Source organism: Schistosoma mansoni, chromosome 7, assembly GCF_000237925.1.
Source record: "Schistosoma mansoni strain Puerto Rico chromosome 7, complete genome".
Lineage (NCBI taxonomy): Eukaryota > Metazoa > Platyhelminthes > Trematoda > Strigeidida > Schistosomatidae > Schistosoma > Schistosoma mansoni.
This window is the reverse complement of record NC_031501.1, coordinates 3,040,628-3,061,928: the sequence shown is the minus strand read 5'-3', so window position 1 is coordinate 3,061,928 and position 21,301 is coordinate 3,040,628. Positions and strand designations below refer to the sequence as shown.

Here is a 21,301-nt window from a genome sequence, read left to right as displayed (position 1 = left end):
CAAGCTTATACAATTACCACCCACATCGACGCACAATGCCACTGGATACAGAGTTAGGTTGATAAAAAGCTAGAAGCGATTAAAATAGGTTTCAACGCTACTAAGTTATTAACTCTTGGGTCAGATTTGTTGTTGTTGTTGTTGTTGTTAGGATCCGTGCAACAATCGTATCCAGACGTTGTGTGATGCCTCACAATTGGTTTTAGCGACGCGAACACATCTATTTTTTATTTCGTCTCAAATATCATGTTCAGTAGTTATTTTTTAGACCTCACTGTTGAACTATATTCACTGTTTAATCCTTTTTACCATCATAGACACTGTTAATACTTCTACACAGTGCACTGATATGCTTTGACATTTTTAGGTTATTGCATATCTTCATCCAGTGGAATTTATTCGAAAATGACATATTGGCAACTCTAAACAATACAATCTTTTGCCCCGAAACTAGTATCTGTTTATAAAGTGATTATTGTCTTTCATTTTCAGTTTTTCTGACTTTAAGACGTTTTAGCTGATGGTTAAGCCATATTTCCGTCATCAAAAATGTCTAAGAAACTGAGTTGATATTTTCCTCGATGGAAAGCAGAGAGAATACTCCCTGCTTTGGTCAATCGTCTTTATTTTTTCTCAGTTTCATGTTGAATTCCTGTCTTTCTTTTTATACTCGTTATTTCTCCCAAAAGAACCCATCCTTTAGATATGATCAGTCTTTCATTTTCCACTTTATTTTATTGACGCGGCTACAATAAGCTGACTGATTTACATTCTGGTGACACGAACACCAAGATACATAACTATCACACTGTCCTACAGTAAACTTTGTTCCCCACAGTACAAATTGACTAAGAACACTTTCTTAGATCTACTAAAACCTCAGCTGCTGTGTGACTGATCTTGCTTTATAAATTGTCGAGTTGTAAGTACAAAAACCTATTCATTCAGTGTTTACTCATCACAAATTTACCGTGTGCTTTAACTTTTATATTTCGTTAGGCCGGTCACTAGGCGTAATGTACTTTTGTTAATTTGTGAAGGGTGGAGTTTTAGATTTCCATACTTACTTCGGGTGATTGTTAGTCAAACCATTTATAATCCATACTATTGTTTTAAGTAAGAATTTGAGTATATCCATTCATTTGTTTAGATTATTATTGTATCTTATTTCTCACTTAATACAGCACCAACGGTTGGCTAGTATGATAGTCTTCACACTTATTATGCAAACCTACACAAGATTACAGAGTTTGGATTTTTTCTCATCTTTAGGGATTGATTAGATTTTAAAGCTCAAACTACTCCTGTTTCGTTTTTTAGATATATTTCACAGTTTCTAAGAAATGATTCATCTAGTTGTCATTGATAGACAACTACGTATCTTGCGTCCAAATGAAAATTTTCCATCATTTTCATGCAGTCAATTACTATGCATGTTGGCTAAATCTGTCATTGTTAAACTCTGTAACCTTGAAAACCCTGGTTTTATATCTGTAGTAAGTTTTTATTTATTTTTTATCCTAAAGCATACTTTATGCAGTACTGATGTTAATAGATTAGTGCGTAAATGGTTCTCAAAGATCAGATGTTAGTCTTAAACATAAGTTTTTGGATATAGATCTAAATGTGGTTAGAAGCGTGATCTATTTATTTTAAAAAAAATATATGTATATATATAACCTCGTACTAAATATTTTTAAGTCTAATTTGTACTTTACCACAAATCTTAGCATTGTTTACACTGAGAGCAACACTATGCTAGTAGTGTTGTTGTTATCAGGGCAGAGGAGTACCAGAAGGAACTTGATGGTACCCTTAAATAAGGATCCTTTACAAAATACTGTTCAATGATCAGTAAACTGTAGGACTTATTGTTCACCTCACTTTAGTTCTAATCAGTGGTTTACATGTTTTAACCCTTCTGTACCTTCCTAAATTTAAGAAAGTTTCACATAAACTATCTCGTTCATAACTGGAGAGCATAAGCTTGCTGCATCAAATGGATTACACTTGCTATTGATGTTATCAGCTGTTGTAAGATAGTGTTTTTAATAATAAAATTTATTAACGAAATTTTCTCTTCGATGGTTTCACTTTTAAATTCTGCACAATCTTATTTTGGTAGGATAATTCACGTAATAAAAAGGTTTTGTGTATCTGTTTACGCGAACATAATGAATGAAAATCATCAGATCTGCTCGTACTAATAGTCCAAATAGATTATTAATTAGGCAATGAATATATAGATACAATTGTATGGTTTGTAAAGTGAAATCGTTGAAGGAAAAAATTCTCCGCAAAAATATCTTTTCTTATTTAGAATTATGCAATTAATTACCAAAGTTCAGCATTAGTTCTGATTAGTTATCCCTTTATGGCTGTCCCTCTACCATTGTATAACTACTTTTTCAATTCTTAATATAAGTTACAGATGCGAATTCAACATGTTTTTAACTATTTTTTTAACAGTGCGATACAACAAGCTTGTCTTCTAAAGGATCACTTGGTCCATTTTCTTCCGATGTATCTAGCTTACGTAATGCAATTGATCACATTGAACAGACAGCTAAGGTGTTTTTCCCTAGTGAATTGACAGCCACATCAATTCTTAACATCTTGAAAGAAGCATATCTGTACTATGGACCATGGTCAAATATCCAAGTAAGTAAAGTGTTTATATTGATATATTTAACTGTTAAACTTATGTATTGCAGATATTTAAGTTAGATGACAATTAAGCACTTAGAAACTTATCATCAGATGACTAGCTCCACTTTTCTTTCACATGCTGGTATTTATGTAGGAAGCTCATATTAGGTGTTCTTTATACAACAGACCTATGACTTTTAGCCCCAAATGCCCTGCTACGGCCAAGAGGGCGAGAGTCAGCTTTCCTTCTCCTAATGCTCTCACGTAGCCACGTGTATACAGCCACTACCAAGGAAGTCCTACTCACTGTCTTCTCGCTGCGGCGGTGTTTACGAAATTGAGAAGATGAAGGGCGAATGGCTGGTGCTTTAACCGAGTTGGTGGACCCGGCGGATCTGTCTAGGGGAGTTGGAAAACCTTGACTCCGAACCAGTGGTTCACATGGGCTCCAAGATCCTGAAGGAACAAATGGCATATGAACCTATTGTCGGTCACCGTCTACCATAGGACCGCATCTCTTAACATTGTCCCAATGTTTTGTGGATTAAACCTCTAGGTCAAAGGCTCCGGGTGTGGTCCCCTAATAAAACTACCTGCTTCAGTTTGGGCACTCGGGCAGTATCACAGCCCACACACAAATCAATAATAATTCCTACTGGAAAAATTACTCTTGTTTCAGCGCTCATTCAGACAAATCATATTCACAGTCATATGATAACATTCGTTTTTATTTCCTTTACTCTATGTCACTTATGTACCCCTCTTTATTCTCATTTCGCCTATCAGGTGCACACTATCTGGTTATATTACTCTCGATCGTCACGAACAGTGGTAGATGTTGGATTACATGACTAAAAATTAGTCAAAGTTGTTTAGATGCACTCACTCTTTGTCTTAGATTCTTAGATATTAGGTATTAAAATTATCTTGTACTATTTGTTCTTTTCAAATCATATTGTGTACTCAATTGATACTATTACTATTTCTACTGTCGTGGTGTTGTGAACGAGAACATAGGAGGAAACAACAAAACGTATCTGAATACAAAATTACAGGATCTCTTAGTGAAATCTGAGAACTATACAGTAAATACTTCATTCGCAAAATATCAATCAATTGTCTCAGACTTCATTGTTTCTTCGTTTCCATACCAATCACTCTCTGTTCTCGTTCTCTTCTCCTCGGCCTTTTTAACCTTCTTCCGCCGGACATACCACTTCCTATTTGTACTATCTACCACGTATGTCTCTCGACATCAGTGGCACTTGCCTTAACAATTTCAACTCACTTTGCTAATGTGGTACGACATCGGCTGATGCACATACATTCGAAGCTCAACGTTGCTTATGATTAAATGACTGTCTTTAGATTTACAGATAAAATATTCCTGGTAGACTGGTTTGGATCAAATTTTGGAATTCACCGAATTAATCTAGATTCAAGTTAAGTGTAATTATTTAAATCGTTCGTTATAATAGAAGTAATAATAATTATTGTGACTTTCAATTTTACCAAATCATTACTGCGATTATTGCGTAATATTATTAGTATTCATATATGAAGTTAAATTTTCGTTTTATTATTTTTATTGTATCCTTCAGATTTTATTATTTACAGATGGAGGGTCTTCGTACTTCACTAATTTCTCTCTCACTTATCCAGTAGATTTTCCCAAAAGTCTACTTAATGATACTTCAATTGTGTTCATTAGTTTGAGTGATAAACAGGTGAGTGGAACTTCTCCAGTTGATATTCACATGTATATAATTCTTGGTAAATTTATGGTGAAGCGAATTAATGGCTTGAAACTACCTTTTTTTCCGTTTCTGAGCTTTGCAAATTATTTCCTTACGTACAGTATTCACTGAGTACTGGCCAATATCATGTTTGTCTAGTTCTTAATGCAAATTGAATTCTATCGATCAAGTTACTATGTGGTAACTGGTCTAAATGATTCAATATCTTGTGTACTGTGTTGAAATGTTAGGTGGTACTTGGAGGTAGTCGACTGGAAACCCTAGACCCAAGTTTTATCGTATTTGACACCCGTCAGTAAAAGTACACCTGGATTCTTGAGACTACTGATTCTTCCTGTAGGATTTAAGCCCCAGCTGCGCCGTCTCATATTCTGAAACATTGACATTGATCTACTTGTTAATATTTTGCTAAACAATAAAGTTCATTCATATAACTTTGATACTGAAGTTATTGTGATTCACGATTCACATAAACGTTGTGCCAAAAAACTATCAGATGAGTTTTTAAATCCCTAACATTAAACTCCTTATTCCTACCTTCTTGTTGAATATTAATGTTTATTTTAATTTTATCCTGGAGGGGGCGTTCAATTTTAACATCCATCTGTCTCAATTATGCTTGGTGATATAAAGGTGTACCATTATTGATTTGTTAGAGAAACATCTAAAATTCCAAGATCATATTTAATCCTGTAAATAGGCTTGTTGTTTTGCAAATGAACTAACCCTAAAAATCAAGCTTCTATGCTTCTCGGATTTCCCTGGATTCAACAATAGGAAATTACTGAGGACCTACTAAGAAGTCCAGAGTGTCTAAGAGTACACGTAACAAAATATAATCTTATCACAATTGATTGATCACTGGGTGGTGATCAATGTCATGCGTGTCAAGTCCTTCTTAGTGCTGATCGAATGCTATCGATCTCATACACACATGACCCGATCTAATCATTCAACATAATTTCTGTGATAATTTTACTTCCGTTTTGTCTATAATATTTTTTATACACCACTGAATTGAATTAGCGCCTCAATGTTTATATGCATATAACTTATCTTTTCACTTCATTCATAGTTACTGATATGATCAGGATTCTCTGGGTGTTTTTGTTTGTTTTAGTTATCTAACGATCTAATGGAGTTGTATAATCAATTTCAATTGAAATCAATAATTTTCGAAGCTAGCAAATACATTTCAAATCCTGAAAGTTTGTTCTTCATTCAGTTGTTCAACATTATTCACTTTTATTTTCTATAAATAGCATATACTGTCGAATTATATATAGACAACTTAGCTAAACATATTATTGAACATTGTCAACTGAATCAAGTAATTCCAAATGTAATTATCAATTGTGGACGTCTTCAAAGTATGGCAGTTTTATTACCATCTCCAGGTGTTCATTCATTCACTGGGTAGGTAACTGTTTTTAATTTATCTTTTTCACGTCATATATAATTAGAATGATTATCACTTATGAAAGTTGTGGAGATTGTTGAATTTCGTTAAAATCACGAGCTAATCTCAGTTAGACAACTGTTGAGAACCTTAAAACACTGAATAGCTGGGATTCTTCGTCAATGCACATTCACGATAGTATTGGATTTAAGTAGGGTATTCACCAAAGATAATGGAAGCTGGTCGCGCAATATTGCAGACTAACTGGAGAGGTTTAGAGGCTAAGTGTTTGTACGAGGATACCGAAGTTCTTGGGTCCGTTCCTCAGTGGAAGGGTTTTGGATGGCCACTGTTTAAGAGTCTCATACTAAGACTAAATAGGTGTCCATTGCTTCCAGGTTTTCAATGGTTGCCTAACTGTGGTCAGTTTGTGATTTAAACAAAATTCCAATGATGTCTATAGTTTTAAATTAGTGTCTGAAACGCTATTTAAGATTAATACATTACTTGTTAAACCAGAGGCTGCAATTATTGTACGATGTAATACTGATATCAGTATTTGTTTAGATTATTCATACGAAAGATATTGGTAATGTGATTAGATGAATAAAATAATTGGTTAAATGGATAAATAATGTATGCATAACAAGTAATTCACCAGTGTGGTTATTTAGGTATCACTAAGCGACGATGCCAGAATGTTTGGGATGCGTTTCTCCCCCTCTAAATGCAAGTTGTTGCTCCAGGATTGGCCTGCGTCAACACCTGAACTAAGAATAGGCAGTGAAGTAGTCGAACGCGTCGACAACTTAACTTGTCTTGGAAGTCTGATCAGCCCTAATGGGTTGGTATCTGACAAAATCTCTGCACGGATTCAAAAAGATCGTTTGGCTTTTGCCAACTTACGTCACCCATGACGAAGACGAGATATCCGTCTATCAATTAAGGGGTGAGTATACTGCGCAGCAGTTCGTTCTGTTCTACTTTACGGCTGAGAAACGTGGCCATTAAGAGCAGAAGATACACGTAAGCTACTAGTATTTGACCACAGATGTCTTACAAATATTGCTCGTATCTGCTGTGATCACTGGGTAAGTAGCAATAGTGAGGTTAGATGCAGGGTATTAGGGAATGATGGTAAATCAATGGATGAGGTCATGAATGTTCATCGACTGAGATGGTTGGGCCACGTGTTACATTATGCCTGAACACCGATTACCACGACGCGCTATGCTGATTAGTGTTAGGGAGGGTTGGAAGATAGTTAGGGGCGGCCAAACTAAAATGTGGTATCAGTCCTTGAAGTCACTAACTTCTAATCTGAGCAATGTTTGTGGATGCAGACCACTTGGTTGGGGTCCGCGTGACTATCGTAACCAATGGTTGGAGACTGTGTGTGACATGGCTCAGAATCGATCACAATGGAGTAGGTGTATACACTTCCTATCTTCCCATTAACCTTGAGATTAAAATTGCTTTATATTTTTCTTTCTACGAACTAATTCTTTCTCCCTGTACTATATCCTTATATGCAATCTTTCTTTTATATGTTACCACCATTGAATTTACTTCTATGAATTTGGTGTTCATCTTGTCGTGCTAATGAGGTATGGCAACTTGGACGGATGCATATGTGCCTGTTCCTACGTTGTAGTTTACTGACTGACCTAGGTATTTTTAGATAAATCAATGATATTCTCTTGATTTGGGGAATGTATGTAGAAATATGACTATATTGGCTCACTTACTTGAAGGTTTTAAACCAGTTTATGGGACGAGTGATGGTTGAAACATTCAGTTTTCAATCAGTAGTAGTGTGGTCTACTTATATCCATATAAGGAGTATATGGTGTTGGTCAGACATAGAATGTATTTTGGCAGAAGACCGATGAAGAAAGAACTAAAACGAAGCGCAATCGGTAGGAAATTGCATAAACAATGAAATTAGAGAAGAAACGGTGAAGATTGAGACAATTGCTTGTTAATTTGCAAATTTGCAAATTGACTGTTCATTGTATGGTTTTTAGAATTTATTGAGATAGTCTGTAATTTTTGCTTACATACATTCGATTGTCCCCAGTCGTGTTTTTGTTCACTACAGTAGGTCATAGATTCAAACCTCTCCTACACCTAATTCTTATTTGTGGTGTTCGATAGCATCGCTTATCGTCACATAAACAATATGACTCGAAGTTGTCAAATACTTTACCTTAGACCCTAAAATATTATTTTTAACAAAGTTCAACAAGTATTATGTGTCAGTGTTGAAGTTTTCCTACGACAGTCACTCACCTAGACTGATAAGGTGTGTTTATTCAAGGGTTGATATTGTAATTTAATATATTACTGTGTTTACATATTTTTATTATTGATAGATTGAATGATTTAGCAAAAAAATCACTATGTGTGGAAATTTTCGGTTTCCTTAATCTCAGCGATTTAAATAATCCACCTGTAAATGGGCGTTTTACAGTGGTTAGTCGAACAGGTGATTTATCATTTTAATATTTATATTTAATATCACTGGGTTGTGTTAAAGTTGAATCCATTTTTTATCACAGTCTTATATGTCCGTTTAATCGGGTCACTTGATTATAGAGTCCACTAATTACGGATTCTCTTATGTCAATCAGTCAAGTGGTTTTCCATTTTGCCAATAAAATGCAGTAACCGGACATCTTAACTTCTGTTGGTCCATTCAGCTCCTTCAATATGTAAGTGACCAATCAAAAGATGAAATTGGCAAGTAGTTATTCATCATAACTCAAACTTACTTATAACTTTACATACATGAATTATTAGACCACAACACACCCCAAATCGGGAATTCTAATCTATACACAATCAAGCCATCAGGGTTTTCCAACTCCCTTAGGTGGACGCACCGTGTCCACCAACCCGGTTAAAGCGTCGGACATTCGCTTTTCATCCTCTCAATTTCGTAAACAACCGTAATGTCAGTCAGTAGGACTTTCCTAACAGAGGCTATAAACGCGTGGCCATGTGTGAGCATTTCGAGGGGGAGATTGTACTCTCCTCACTTTCGGCCGTACCAGGGCATTTGGGGGCAGAATGTGCAAATCTCATGCTCGATTATGCTTACTTCTATAGTTTAGTATTATTGGGTACTTTACTCGTGTGTAGTACAAGTGATAATAATAATTTTAGGATTTAACTTTTGCCTACTAATGAATGTCTTGAATAAGTCCACTATACTGCCAAAGTCAAAGCAGGTAACTATGTATATATAGTCAGCAATTATAATCTGTTTCTATAATGTAAATGAATACAATTAGTACAAAAGATGCAACATAATAAAGTTAATTACAAAGAGAACAATAAATATATACATACGGAACAGTGACAGGGACAACAAAACAAATCCAGTATCAAGGGTTAGTTATGTTTATGTAACTTGTGCAATTTCATAATTGGTAGTTAAATAAAAAGGTTCAATGTAATAACTAGTCTGGGACTAAATAAGTCTTAAATGGTTGGCGTTGAACTCAAATATGATCGGTTGATTCACTCTTATAGATCGAGATTAAAAAGTTTCTGGATTCCAAATCCAACTGTTTATAGGTAACACTCCTGCTAAATACAAGTACAGTTTCAGTGTATTACCCTTTATAAGGAAGGGGTATAGAGATCAGTGATACCAATACCAATACTAATACTACTAATAATAATAATCGCTGGATAAAATTGCAACAGTAGTTCCGATTTCAGTCATTTGTAAAAATTCTGCCTCAGGTTTTACGCAATTGGGATTTTCTAAGTAGTGTTGGTAGTGAATTCTATCTCATTTAAGATACTAAGTGTATAATAATCGTAGATTTACTGAGGCGAAAACTCTTGTTAAACAGTCGTTTATATTTTATTTTGATTAGCCATTATTATTATGACTCGTATCAATACTAGTGTTAGACTTGATAATTTCAAATAAACTGATCATTTTCAATCAGTCAGTCACTTGCAACGTAGAATGTGGTACGTATGTACATCAGTTGAAGTTGTTATACCCTGCTAAAACTGAGAGATGATATTGTTAGATCAAATCCCAGAATAATAGAGTTAGTAACGATATTAGTGGTAATAAGAAATATTAGGCATCGAAGATACGACACGAATTTAGAATCTGAGAGAAGACAAAAAAATGGATGTACCTGTGCCGTTTAAAATGAATTAGAAGGCGACTCAATAGTACAACACCTGCAGGCTATTCGTCTTCTGAGAAACAGTGTTTTATTTGATTATGGTCAGGAAATGAGATGTCTGGAGAGTGAAGATTCGAGGGACGATATTATTTTACGCTGCGAATGATGTGGGTCAAAGAAGTCTATAAAACATGCTATATTCTTTGCTGAATCAAATCTGTCACTCGAGAAAATAATGGTTCTAATGTTTAAATGGATTATCGGAACCCAAGTCACGACTGCTTCAGCTCTAGCAGATATAACTCAGTGTTGACAGTACTGTAAAGATTTAAGGTCTAGAAGTTCTAGAGTTTGGAAGTTTTCAGATTCATTGATCGTATCAATGCTCTTAAATCTCTGTGATTTTGATATTCTTCCGCACTTAGCTGGATTCTGACTGGTTGTTTTCAAGGTCATTTCCAAAGTCGCTGAAGGTCGTCCGTGTAGTATAGTCTTGCCATAGTATCAGAAATACATAATTGTTTCATTATTATTATCACTTTTACTATTGCTATCATTATTATCCTAAAATTATTGTCTCTTATCATTTACACAATATTGATTTTAATAGATCCATCTAATCCTGATCTTCTCCACCTACTTTTACGATCATTACAAAATACAAAAACTGTTGCCATGTGTAATATTTATATTGTAATGAATAATCAATCAATTCAGTCGAATAATTCAAGTACAATTTCAGTGTTAGATCCACACAATTCATCTAAACGTAATCTTCAACAACAACAACAACAGTCTGGTAAAAATTCTCCGAATCATACTCTTTGGAGTCATGGTTATTTGCATCATATTGATATGAAACAATCCATTTTAATGTTGTCAGTATTTGAACGAGGTTTGTTGTTGTTATTAAAAGGGTGGGGTGGGGTGGTATTTTTAGTAAATAATTTCAGCTGGTGTATAATCTTTTAATTTTCCCCAGGTATAATTCAATTGGTTATTCTTTGTTTTAATCTAATCACTGAAGATAATTGGTGAACGGTTGCTCAAAATCGTGGATTGGTTGAAGTTAGACATTAACACCGTTGGATGCCGGCTCAGTGGTCTATCGGTTAAGGGCTATGGCTCGAGACTAGTAGGTCCTGGGTTCGAGTCTCGTAAGTGCGGGATCGTGGATGCGCACTGCTGAGGAGTCCCATAATAGAACGAAACGGCCGTCCAGTGCTTCCATGCTTTCCATGATGGTCTAGCTTCAATTGACTCATGATTTCAACTATGAAAATACTAAATTCTCCACAAAACCCCCTCTGATCTTTAGTCCAAATAATTTGATAATATTTTGATACGTCTAATATATTTGAACTCTTCGACATTGATCGACTTTTTAACCTTTTTACAGTCCTCAAAAGTTTTCTACATCTGAATTTCAAGCAGGAATTTGAATACATGAAGGTTAAGACCGTAATTCACGGACGACCAAAGTGACCTTGAGAAAATTCAATAACCTACTACGGTCTAAAGAGGGTTATAAATTAGTGTGAGAAATTAGAATTATGGTTTTCGTTACGAACTGAGATCCGCTAAAATATTATTTAGCCATATGAATGAATGAATAAATTAGTCACCACTCAGTACTCAATCAATTTTAAATACATCCAACAGAAAATCAGTCGTGGCCCAAAGAGCTCAGTAGTAACGTCTGTGACTGTAAAGCTGGGTGATACGGGGTCGAATCCATCAGGAAGCGCTAGTTCCCTCAGGATTACAAGCACATCTTGGCACCATATCTCAAATAGTACAAAACCTAGGTCAAGTAGGATTTCTTGTCGACTACCTCCAATCTCTACCTCAGTTCAGTCATATATATTACAGAATATTATCAAACTAAACGATTGTCACTGAATGAGGAATCATAATGAAATAATAATTATAAGGAAAATCCAGGCTCTTCCGGTCTCCCACATTGTCCGGACATTCCATGTACCTATAAGAATTGTCGCTCTGGTTATTAGAAGGTGCATCGGCCTCATGACTTCCGAAGTAACTCGGCTTTCATCATGAGACGTCATAATTATTCCTTCTACTTCCAGGGCAGAGTTTAAATGGTTTGAATAATTTTTTCTGGTTAGCGTTTTTTTAGCGAGTTGGTTTTCTACGGGATGGGGTCGCTAACCCTATGCCTAACCCTCCTCCTTTACCCGGGCTTGGGACCGGTAGTAACCCTCGGAGAAGCTACCGGCGGAGTTAAGGAAAATCCAACATGAATCAAACAACTTGATACAATATAAATCGCGAAAACGCTTTGAAAGTTGACCAGACAAAAATCACCTTAAACCAATATATGAAATAACGAATGTGTATATCCCCTCAACAATTCATCGATTGATCTTCTTTTTTAAAACTGTTTCCTTTCCCAATGGGTTTGTTTTTTTGTTTTTATTTCAGAATGTACTGGTTTACCTTGGCTTGGTAATTTTAGTCATTTAGCACCTGTTACAGATTTTGCCGGTTCTCAACTATACGATGATAAAAATGAAACTTCACCATTTCCTGTTCGAACACCGGATCATTTAAGTTATAAAATTGGTATGCAATTAAATTGTTTTTTTAATCATGCCTCTGTCTTGTTTTTCTCTCAATCTGTATTATGCAACGGCTAATCAGATTTGTGTGATATGAATGTGGACAATTATTGATTGGTGGATAAGCTAGAAGTTGACTAATAATCATATATATATCTATTGTACAAATCAATTGTCTAAATACTCGCAAAACTCATTGAACTGGGTTGCTATAACACCTACATATACTGTCCACTAGGTTCTTTAGTGGCCCGATATCTAACTTCAGGTAGATCATTTGCTGCTTATTATCGCCAATCCTCTTATATGATTATCGACTAACTCGCGTAAGTGAATAAAGGAATTAAAATAAGTCAAATACGAGAATCAAGTTTTGAATATGTATATTTTACATAATTGTTGATCTGAACAGATAATCAGAGAATCGCAGCGAAAGGATGCACAGTAGAGAAAGCGAATGAACCAACTCAATTTCGTCAAGCGTGAATCGATATTTATAGTCAGACAAAAATAAGTTACAGATATGTGATGAGTACGATAAAAAATGCACACACATACGCTTACATAAAAACGGTCAAGGTTGATAGGCGAATAAGTGACAGGGTAAAAATGTGGCTTGAGATAAATAAATAGATTGATCTGTCCAGAGGCTAGAATAACCTATATGGGCTTGACATAGTACCAGCCACTACAGTTCATCTGAATTGTAACCGGTGTCCATATTAGATCTGTACACAATTTGCTTTTTTGACATCCTGAAAACTAGTCTATGCAACTCGGTTTAAAAGAGTGATTTTTCTGACTCGCTTAATGTTAAACCTCTGGAAACTTCTTTGAATTGAGGTTCAGTTGGACCTACAGCAATTTCCGATTACGAATGATAAAGATTATTTTATTACAATGGGATTTATTGCTCTCTTGAAAATACAGCAACTGATATACATAACGTTTTAACAATCTCTAAACGCAGAGACTCAGAAAAAAGTCGATCCAAGTTAAACAGCCTCCAGAAACCTGATAGCATTAGACGGGCGTTTAATCGTAGTATGGAAGTTCTAAGTAGAGTACGTCCAAAATTCTCGGATGCGGAGTTGAGGGTGAGGACTGTTGAGTAGTCTCATACTAAGATGAAACAGCTGTCCAGTATATCCCAGTTTTTTAATGGTGATGTCTAACTAAAATCAGTTGGTAATTTAAAACTATGGAAATTCTATAATCGCCATAAACAACCCTCCTTATACAACTATGGTTTAGAAAAACGTGTTATTTCAGTTATCTTCAAAGGAAAGACATTGACATTTACCAACAAAACATTGAAGAACTTGAATTCATCCTAGCTCCTTCATCAATCTTATGACTGAACGCTTGAATTGGTTTCCTAAGCTCTTCCAATAACACCAGGCCAAATCTTCACGACAAATTGAACACGAGAGAAAAAAAGCGAAATATAGAAGGAACGCTTTACTCCAAGCTTAATTTATGTACAGAAAATCGAGGATATTTATAGCATTTCAGATGACCTTGGGACTCTGGAAGGTTCTGGAATCCTACCAAACATAGTAGCGGGATAAGTAATCATCCAATCAGAGATGTGACACGTGACTCGTCACTTTCTAGATGTTTATGAAAGACTTCTCTTCAATGTCGACCGAGTAAAATATTTCCCAGAGTTTTCAGGACCCCTCTGGGCTTTTTTCGAGGAATACTCTGGATCTCCTCAACACTCCTCATCTAACCTTCATTTCTATCACCTATTTCTCTTATTTAACAGTTTATCTAATTTATAATGATAACAATGATTAGAGGTTTGTTTTAACTGTTTTTTTCCTTTTTCAATAAAGATGGTTCACGTTATGTTTCTTGGGCATCACAGTCAGCAATGCTTATGGATATTAATAAAGTGCTTCGATTAAGTCGGCGTCTACCGGATAAATCTGCATTACTTTATAAAGTAAGTAAATTCGTTGTTTTTAATTAATTGCGTAATCTTTTGAAGAATAATGAAATGAAATTGATCAGCCTGTTTGTTGGTAATGATTATTTAAGTATAATTATTGTGAACTAAGCACAGGATTTTGAATTTGATTAAGGTTAATTGAGTCTTGTATAACCATACACTTTACAACTAAGAAAATACATGACAGTTCTAAACATTACTCAATTCAATTCGATCTGTGAGATTTGTTGTTACGTGTTTATTAATACTTCAATACTACTACTTCACTTAGAAGTCTGATCAACCCTAATGGGTTGGTGTCTGACGAAATCTCTGCACGGATTCAAAAAGATCGTTTGGCTTTTGCCAACTTACGTCACCTACGGCGAAGACGAGATATCCGTCTATCAATTAAGGGACGAGTATACTGCGCAGCAATTCGCTCTGTTCCACTTTACGGCTGTGAAACATGGCCATTAACAGTAGAACATGTACGTAAGTTAATAGTATTCGATCACAGATGCCTTAGAAATATTGCTTGTATCTACTGGGATCACCGGGTAAGTAATAGTGAGGTTAGACACATGGTTTTAGGGAATAATGGTAAATCAGTTGATGAGGTCATGAATCTTCATCGACTGAGATGGTTAGGCCACGTGTTACATATGGCTGAACACCGATTACCAAGACGCGCTATGCTGACTAGTGTAGGGGTTGGTTGAAAAAGAGTGAGGGGAGGCCAAACCAAAACATGGCATCAGTGCTTGAAGTCACTAACTTCTAGTCTGAGCCATGTTGGTAGATTCCGACTACCTGGTTGAGGTTCGCGTGACTATCGTAACCAATTGTTGAAGACTGTGTGTGACATGGCTCAGAATCGATCACAATGGCGTAGGTGTATACAGTCTTTATCTTCCCTTAAACCTTAAGATTAAAATTGCTTCATAACGCTCTTCCTTCCTATACTATATCCTTATATACAACCTTTCTTTTATTTATTATCACCACTAAATTAACTATTTCTATGAATCCGGTGTTTATCTTGTTGTGCTAACGAGGTACGGCAACTTGTACGGATGCATATATGTGCCTGGTCCTACGTTGTAGCTGACTGACTGACTCAATACTACTATTATTAGTAGTACTATTATTGTTATCATTATTACTAGGCATACAACGTGTTTCTTTTCAAGTTTTTTTTAAAGTTTATATATAAAAATGGGGTTTATGCGTATTAGTAGTAGTAGTAATCTAGAGGTTGCGGTCCTGGGGACACAGTTGCGGGACCTGGAGAGGGGTAGTTAGTTGGTGCGGTCTGATTCAAGAAGGAGACATCGAGTGACGTAGTCTGGAGTGGCGGGGTTGGGTGTAGCAGTCCCTGTCGACGGGGAGAACGTATGGGACATCCCGGGTGCTGAGAGAACATATAATTTAGATAGCCCAGCATGTTGAGACGGTTACAAAGGTCAGCGCTCAGAGGAACGGGGAACAGATGGTGACAAAGAGGAAAGTGATGAGCAGTTGCTTACAGGGGGGACGAGTGTAGTGTATGCTACTTATGCTGACAGATTTAAGTAGTATATAGCAGCAAACGGAAGCAGAATGCCTGCAAGCATAAGATTGAATTGAAGGGAACAGAAAGGAAACCAGAGAGCAATTTGAATAACAACAAATTCGGGAGAATCATGAAGTATATAAAGGACAGTTGATGGAAGATGTGCAATTTCTTCATTCGTTATCCATCTGAATGCACGACAATGTGCTTGCTCATTTAGCCAAATAGCTTTGTAAAGAGGTCACTTGTGAGCATAGGGACAAAGAAGTTGTGACAAAGTAGTGGGAGAATTCGACGTCTGGGAAGACGTCAATGGTTATTCTGGACAACGGAAACGATGGTAAAACGAATCTTTTGGAGGATATAAAATAAATGCAACCCGAATTCTGCTCATTTGATTTTGTCATGACATCAGTGCACATCAAAACGACTCTAATTACATTAGTTTCTGCTGACCTATTTAAAGTTTGTTGACTAAAACCTGGGTATTAAAAACAATATCTCATCAAAAGCCAATTGAGTGTGGTTAACATTAATTGTAGATGTGGGAGGGGTGCCGGCTGGTTGTATATATTTCATGTTGATATTCATTACTTGTGCATGGCTATTGTAACCTAGGAATCTAGTGGTCGGTTAGAAGACCTCGAGTGCTGTCAAGGAGAGTTATGAGTGCGGTTGTTACTTTCCGACTTCCCATACCGGGGAAGAACAATTTTTGGGGACTTGAAAAGGAAACTGCTCCGGTCTGAGCACCCGGGCAGTATCATAGCCCTCACATAATTAAATGAAATGACAGTTTTTTGTGTGACGTATATATATCTGGTGCCCCATTGTACCAATATTTATGTGTTCAAATAAATAAATAAATGAAAAGGAAACTGAATTAGTAGCTCTTGTATTAACCTGGGAATGTGATCGAAAAGCACACGGGACAACCGCTTGAGGTTGGTCACACATAACTTTTCTGTGGGAAGTTTCCCATGTGTTAGCTTCGTGCTTCAAAAAGCCTTACCTCCGGAGGTGGAAATCCGTGGGGCGAGGTGAGATGTAATATTTTAAGGACCAACCTTTTCTAACGCCCTCCTCTCGTGCTACACTACTGGATGATAGCGCAATGCTCACCGCAAGATCCAAATAGCCTGAATGGAATTCTTCGTGAAATTGTATGTGCACACTAATGAGAAGTCCAATACTTGAATGAAACAACAGTCCAGTTCTTTCTTGTTTTCAGTGGTTGTTTGATCAATCTCATTCCTTGGTGTGAAATTGAAAATGATTAACAGTATCAACATCCACAGTTTTACGTGCCCCCAAACGCTCTGGTACAGCCGAGAGTGGGGAGAGTCCGCTCTCCCTCTCGAAATGCTCTTACATAGCCACGTGAATATATAGCCTCTGCCAGAGAAGTCCTACTCACTGCCTTCTCGTGGCATTACTGTTGTTTACGAAATTGAAAGGACGAAAAGCGAATGTCCGGCGCTTTAACCGGGTTGGTGGACACGGAAAGTTCACCTAGGGGAGTCGGAAAACCCTCATTCCAAACAAATGATGCATATGGGCTCTAGTATCCTGAGGGAACAAATGGTGTATGAACCTGTTGTTAGTCATCGGCTACCATGGGACTGCATCTCCTTACGATGCTCCACTGTCTTGTGGATCAGATCTTTAGGTCGATGGCTCCGAGTGTGTCCCCCTGAGAAAACCACCAGTTTCGGTTTGGGCACCTGGGCAGTATCACATCCCTCACACAAATCAAATGTGATTTGTGTGTCGCATATATATCTGGTGCTCCTTTAAACCAATATCTATGTGCTTAAATAAATAAACGTGTATAACTGTTATGAGTACTTTAAATGTTCATCATTCAATCTGATTTCTTTTTTTGATTTTCTTTACAGGAATTAAATCGACTTCGTTCTGCCGCCACTGTTTATGGATGCCCAGAATTATTGGTACAAATTCATTCAATGATTATGTCGATTCATCAGCAGTCAAACAACAATAATAATAGTAATAATAATAATACTATTCTTACTAGTTCCAATGAACAAACAAAATCATTACAAACTTGTTTAAATAATGTAACTGATATATTACTTAAACATGAAACTTATACAAATGATATTTTATCACCGGATAAAAAGAAACTATTTTAAATAAGAATAATAATTTATTTTTGGTTTAATGATGACATGTACATATCTGTATATATACTTGTAAACACTTATATTTTTTATTTAATTCATATTAGTTGTTTGGATCTATCTATTGATGTTCTTTTTATTGATTTGAACACATAGATATTGGTACAAAGGGGCACCAGATATATATGTACTACATAAGTCATTTGATTTGTGTAAGGGCTAGGATACTGCCTGGGTGCTCAAACCGAAACTGGTGGTTTTCTCAGGGGGACACACTCGGAGCCATCGACCTAAAGATCTGATCCACAAGACAGTGGAGCATCGTAAGGAGATGCAGTCCCATGGTAGCCGATGACTAACAACAGGTTCATACACCATTTGTTCCCTCAGGATACTAGAGCCCATATGCATCATTTGTTTGGAATGAGGGTTTTCCGACTCCCCTAGGTGAACTTTCCGTGTCCACCAACCCGGTTAAAGCGCCGGACATTCGCTTTTCGTCCTTTCAATTTCGTAAACAACAGTAATGCCACGAGAAGGCAGTGAGTAGGACTTCTCTGGCAGAGGCTATATATTCACGTGGCTATGTAAGAGCATTTCGAGAGGGAGAGCGGACTCTCCCCACTCTCGGCTGTACCAGAGCGTTTGGGGGCTCTTATTGGCATATGTGCATTCTGTGCGGGTTGCCTCGATAATTGCCATCAAGTTATAAGCATTTAAATTAATTATTACGACATGAAAAAAGAAAACGATTTTTACGTTGTAAGGAATTTTTTCTGACAACTATTTTTTTTACGCTAGTGTTGTAGCGAACAAAAACACGAATAGGAACAATCAGATGTATTTGAACACAAAATTACAGAATATCTCACTAAAATCTTACAATCATGCAGTAAACAGTTAATTTGCAAACTATCAATCAATTGTCCCATTCTTGACTGTTCCTTCTGAAAATATCAGTCCATCATCTCTGATTTCATTGTTCATACATTTGATCATAGATGTCTTAGAAATACTGCTCGTATCTGCTGGGATCATTGAGTAAGTAATAATGAGGTTAGTTACAGGGTATTAGGGAATGATGGTAAATCAATTGATGAGGTCATGAATCTTCATCGGCTGAGATGGTTGGGCAACGTGTTACATATGCCTGAACACCGATTACCACGACGCGCTATGCTGACTAGTGTTGGAGATGGTTGGAAGATAGTTAGGGGGGGCCAAACCAAAACATGGCATCAGTGCTTGAAGTCACTAACTTCTAGTCTGAGCCATGTTGGTAGATTCCGACTACCTGGTTGAGGTTCGCGTGACTATCGTAACCAATTGTTGGAGACCGTGTGTGACATGGCTCAGAATCGATCACAATGGCGTAGGTGTATACACTTTCTGTCTTCCCTTAAATTATGAGATTAAAATGGCTTCATATCCTTCTTTCTTTGTGTACCACACCTTTATATACAATCTTTTATATATTAACACCGTTCAATTGATTACTTCTATGGATTCAATGTTCATCTTGTCGTGCTAATGAGGTATGGCAACTTAGATGAATGCATATATGTGCCTGGTCCTACGTCGTAGCTGACTGACTGATTTACTATTAAGTAGCTGAACAGTGTTGACCGAACCCAATCTTACTAGAAATGTGTATCGTCCCACGAGCCACAATCATAACATCCCTAAGTGTGATACCATGAGATATTCATTTGATTTACTAATTGAATTATTTCGCTTGTCCTGTTGATGAATCATTATAAGAAGCTTGGAGTAAAGCGTTCTTTCTGTATTTCACATCTTTTCTCTCTTGTTCAATTTATCGTGAAGATTTAGCCTGATGTTATTAGAAGAGCTTAGGAAACCGATTCAAGCGTTCCTTCAGAAGATTTATCAATACGATACGAAATGAGCTAAAACGGTGAAATTTAAATCTCATTTGTAGTTCTATTTATATCCTAACAGATCACATAATCATATATAGTTGAGATCATCAGTCAATTTAAGCTAGACCACCATGGAAAATCTGGAAGCACTGGACGGTCGCTTCGTCTTATTTTGGGACTCGTCGGCAGTGCGCATTCACGATTTCGCTTCGTGAGGTTCGAACCCAGGATCTACCAGTTTCGCGCACGGGCCCTTAACCACTAGACCACTGAGCCGGCATCCAACGGTGGTAATGTCTAACTTCAAGCAATCCACGAAATTGAGCAACCGTCCACCATTGTCTTCAGTAAGTTTACATCTCCTAACAGACCTGGTTGAACTCCACTGGTCACTGCTTCTTACTAGAACTTCAGGAAATACCTCATGGAGCCAGTCACTAGTAAGCATATGATCATTATCAGAATGGGGTTTTGTGGAGATTTTAGTAATTTTATATAGTTGAGATCATGAATCAATTGAAGCTAGACCACAAAACCCCCTTCTGATAAAGATCACATAATCGACTATAGTTTAAATTCATTTAGTATTGTTTGTTTGAATCTTCCCATCGATGTGTTAGAACTGCAACTGGTCAGTCTCTAATTGGCATATGTGCATCCTGTGCGTATCGCCTCGATATAGCCCTAATTCACCCAATCGCACAAGCAAGTGGCTATCAGGATTCAGTAGGTGAGTGGATAACGCGATGGCGTTTGAAGCGAAGGTACTGGGTTCGAGTCCTAGAGTGAACATCAACTCTGAGATGTAGGTACATCCAGCTGACGAGTCCCAAATAGGACGAAACGTGCGTCCTCGATTCCACTACTAGCCACTACCCATCTCTGCTCACGACTATAGTTTAGTTTGTCAGTTCCCTATTGGTCAGTGAGGACTAATCAGAACACTTTTTCAATAAAAAAAGACCATAAAATAGTAATTCGTTTAAACCATATATTTATATTGACTATCATTACTATTCCAATATTAAGATTGATGATATGATTCTGCATTATCTAATAATCGTATTCAAAGTTAAAACGTAAATGATAAAGCCATAAATGTCGTTCAAGTTGTTCTTCTTCATTGAAATCTTCTTGATATTTAGATATACTTTTAGTTCTTTGAGTTTGATTTAATGATACCGGTTGATTTAATTGTGATGGTAAATTTGTATTACAGAATAGTACACAAGTTGTTCC

The 21,301-nt window shown here is 36.6% G+C and overlaps 1 protein-coding gene across 1 annotated transcript; it reads left to right on the top strand.

The window, feature by feature from the left end:
• Positions 1 to 1,433: 1,433 nt before the first annotated feature.
• On the top strand, positions 1,434 to 18,112 carry Smp_212340 (hypothetical protein; the record flags this gene model as incomplete). Its single annotated transcript, XM_018798621.1, has 10 exons — positions 1,434 to 1,493; positions 2,470 to 2,661; positions 4,251 to 4,376; positions 5,527 to 5,614; positions 5,669 to 5,822; positions 8,181 to 8,293; positions 10,573 to 10,857; positions 12,408 to 12,548; positions 14,386 to 14,457; positions 17,935 to 18,112. Coding segments are annotated over 10 exons (1,409 nt in total), but the record flags the coding sequence as incomplete, so codon positions are not given.
• Between the last annotated feature and the right edge of the window lie 3,189 nt (positions 18,113 to 21,301).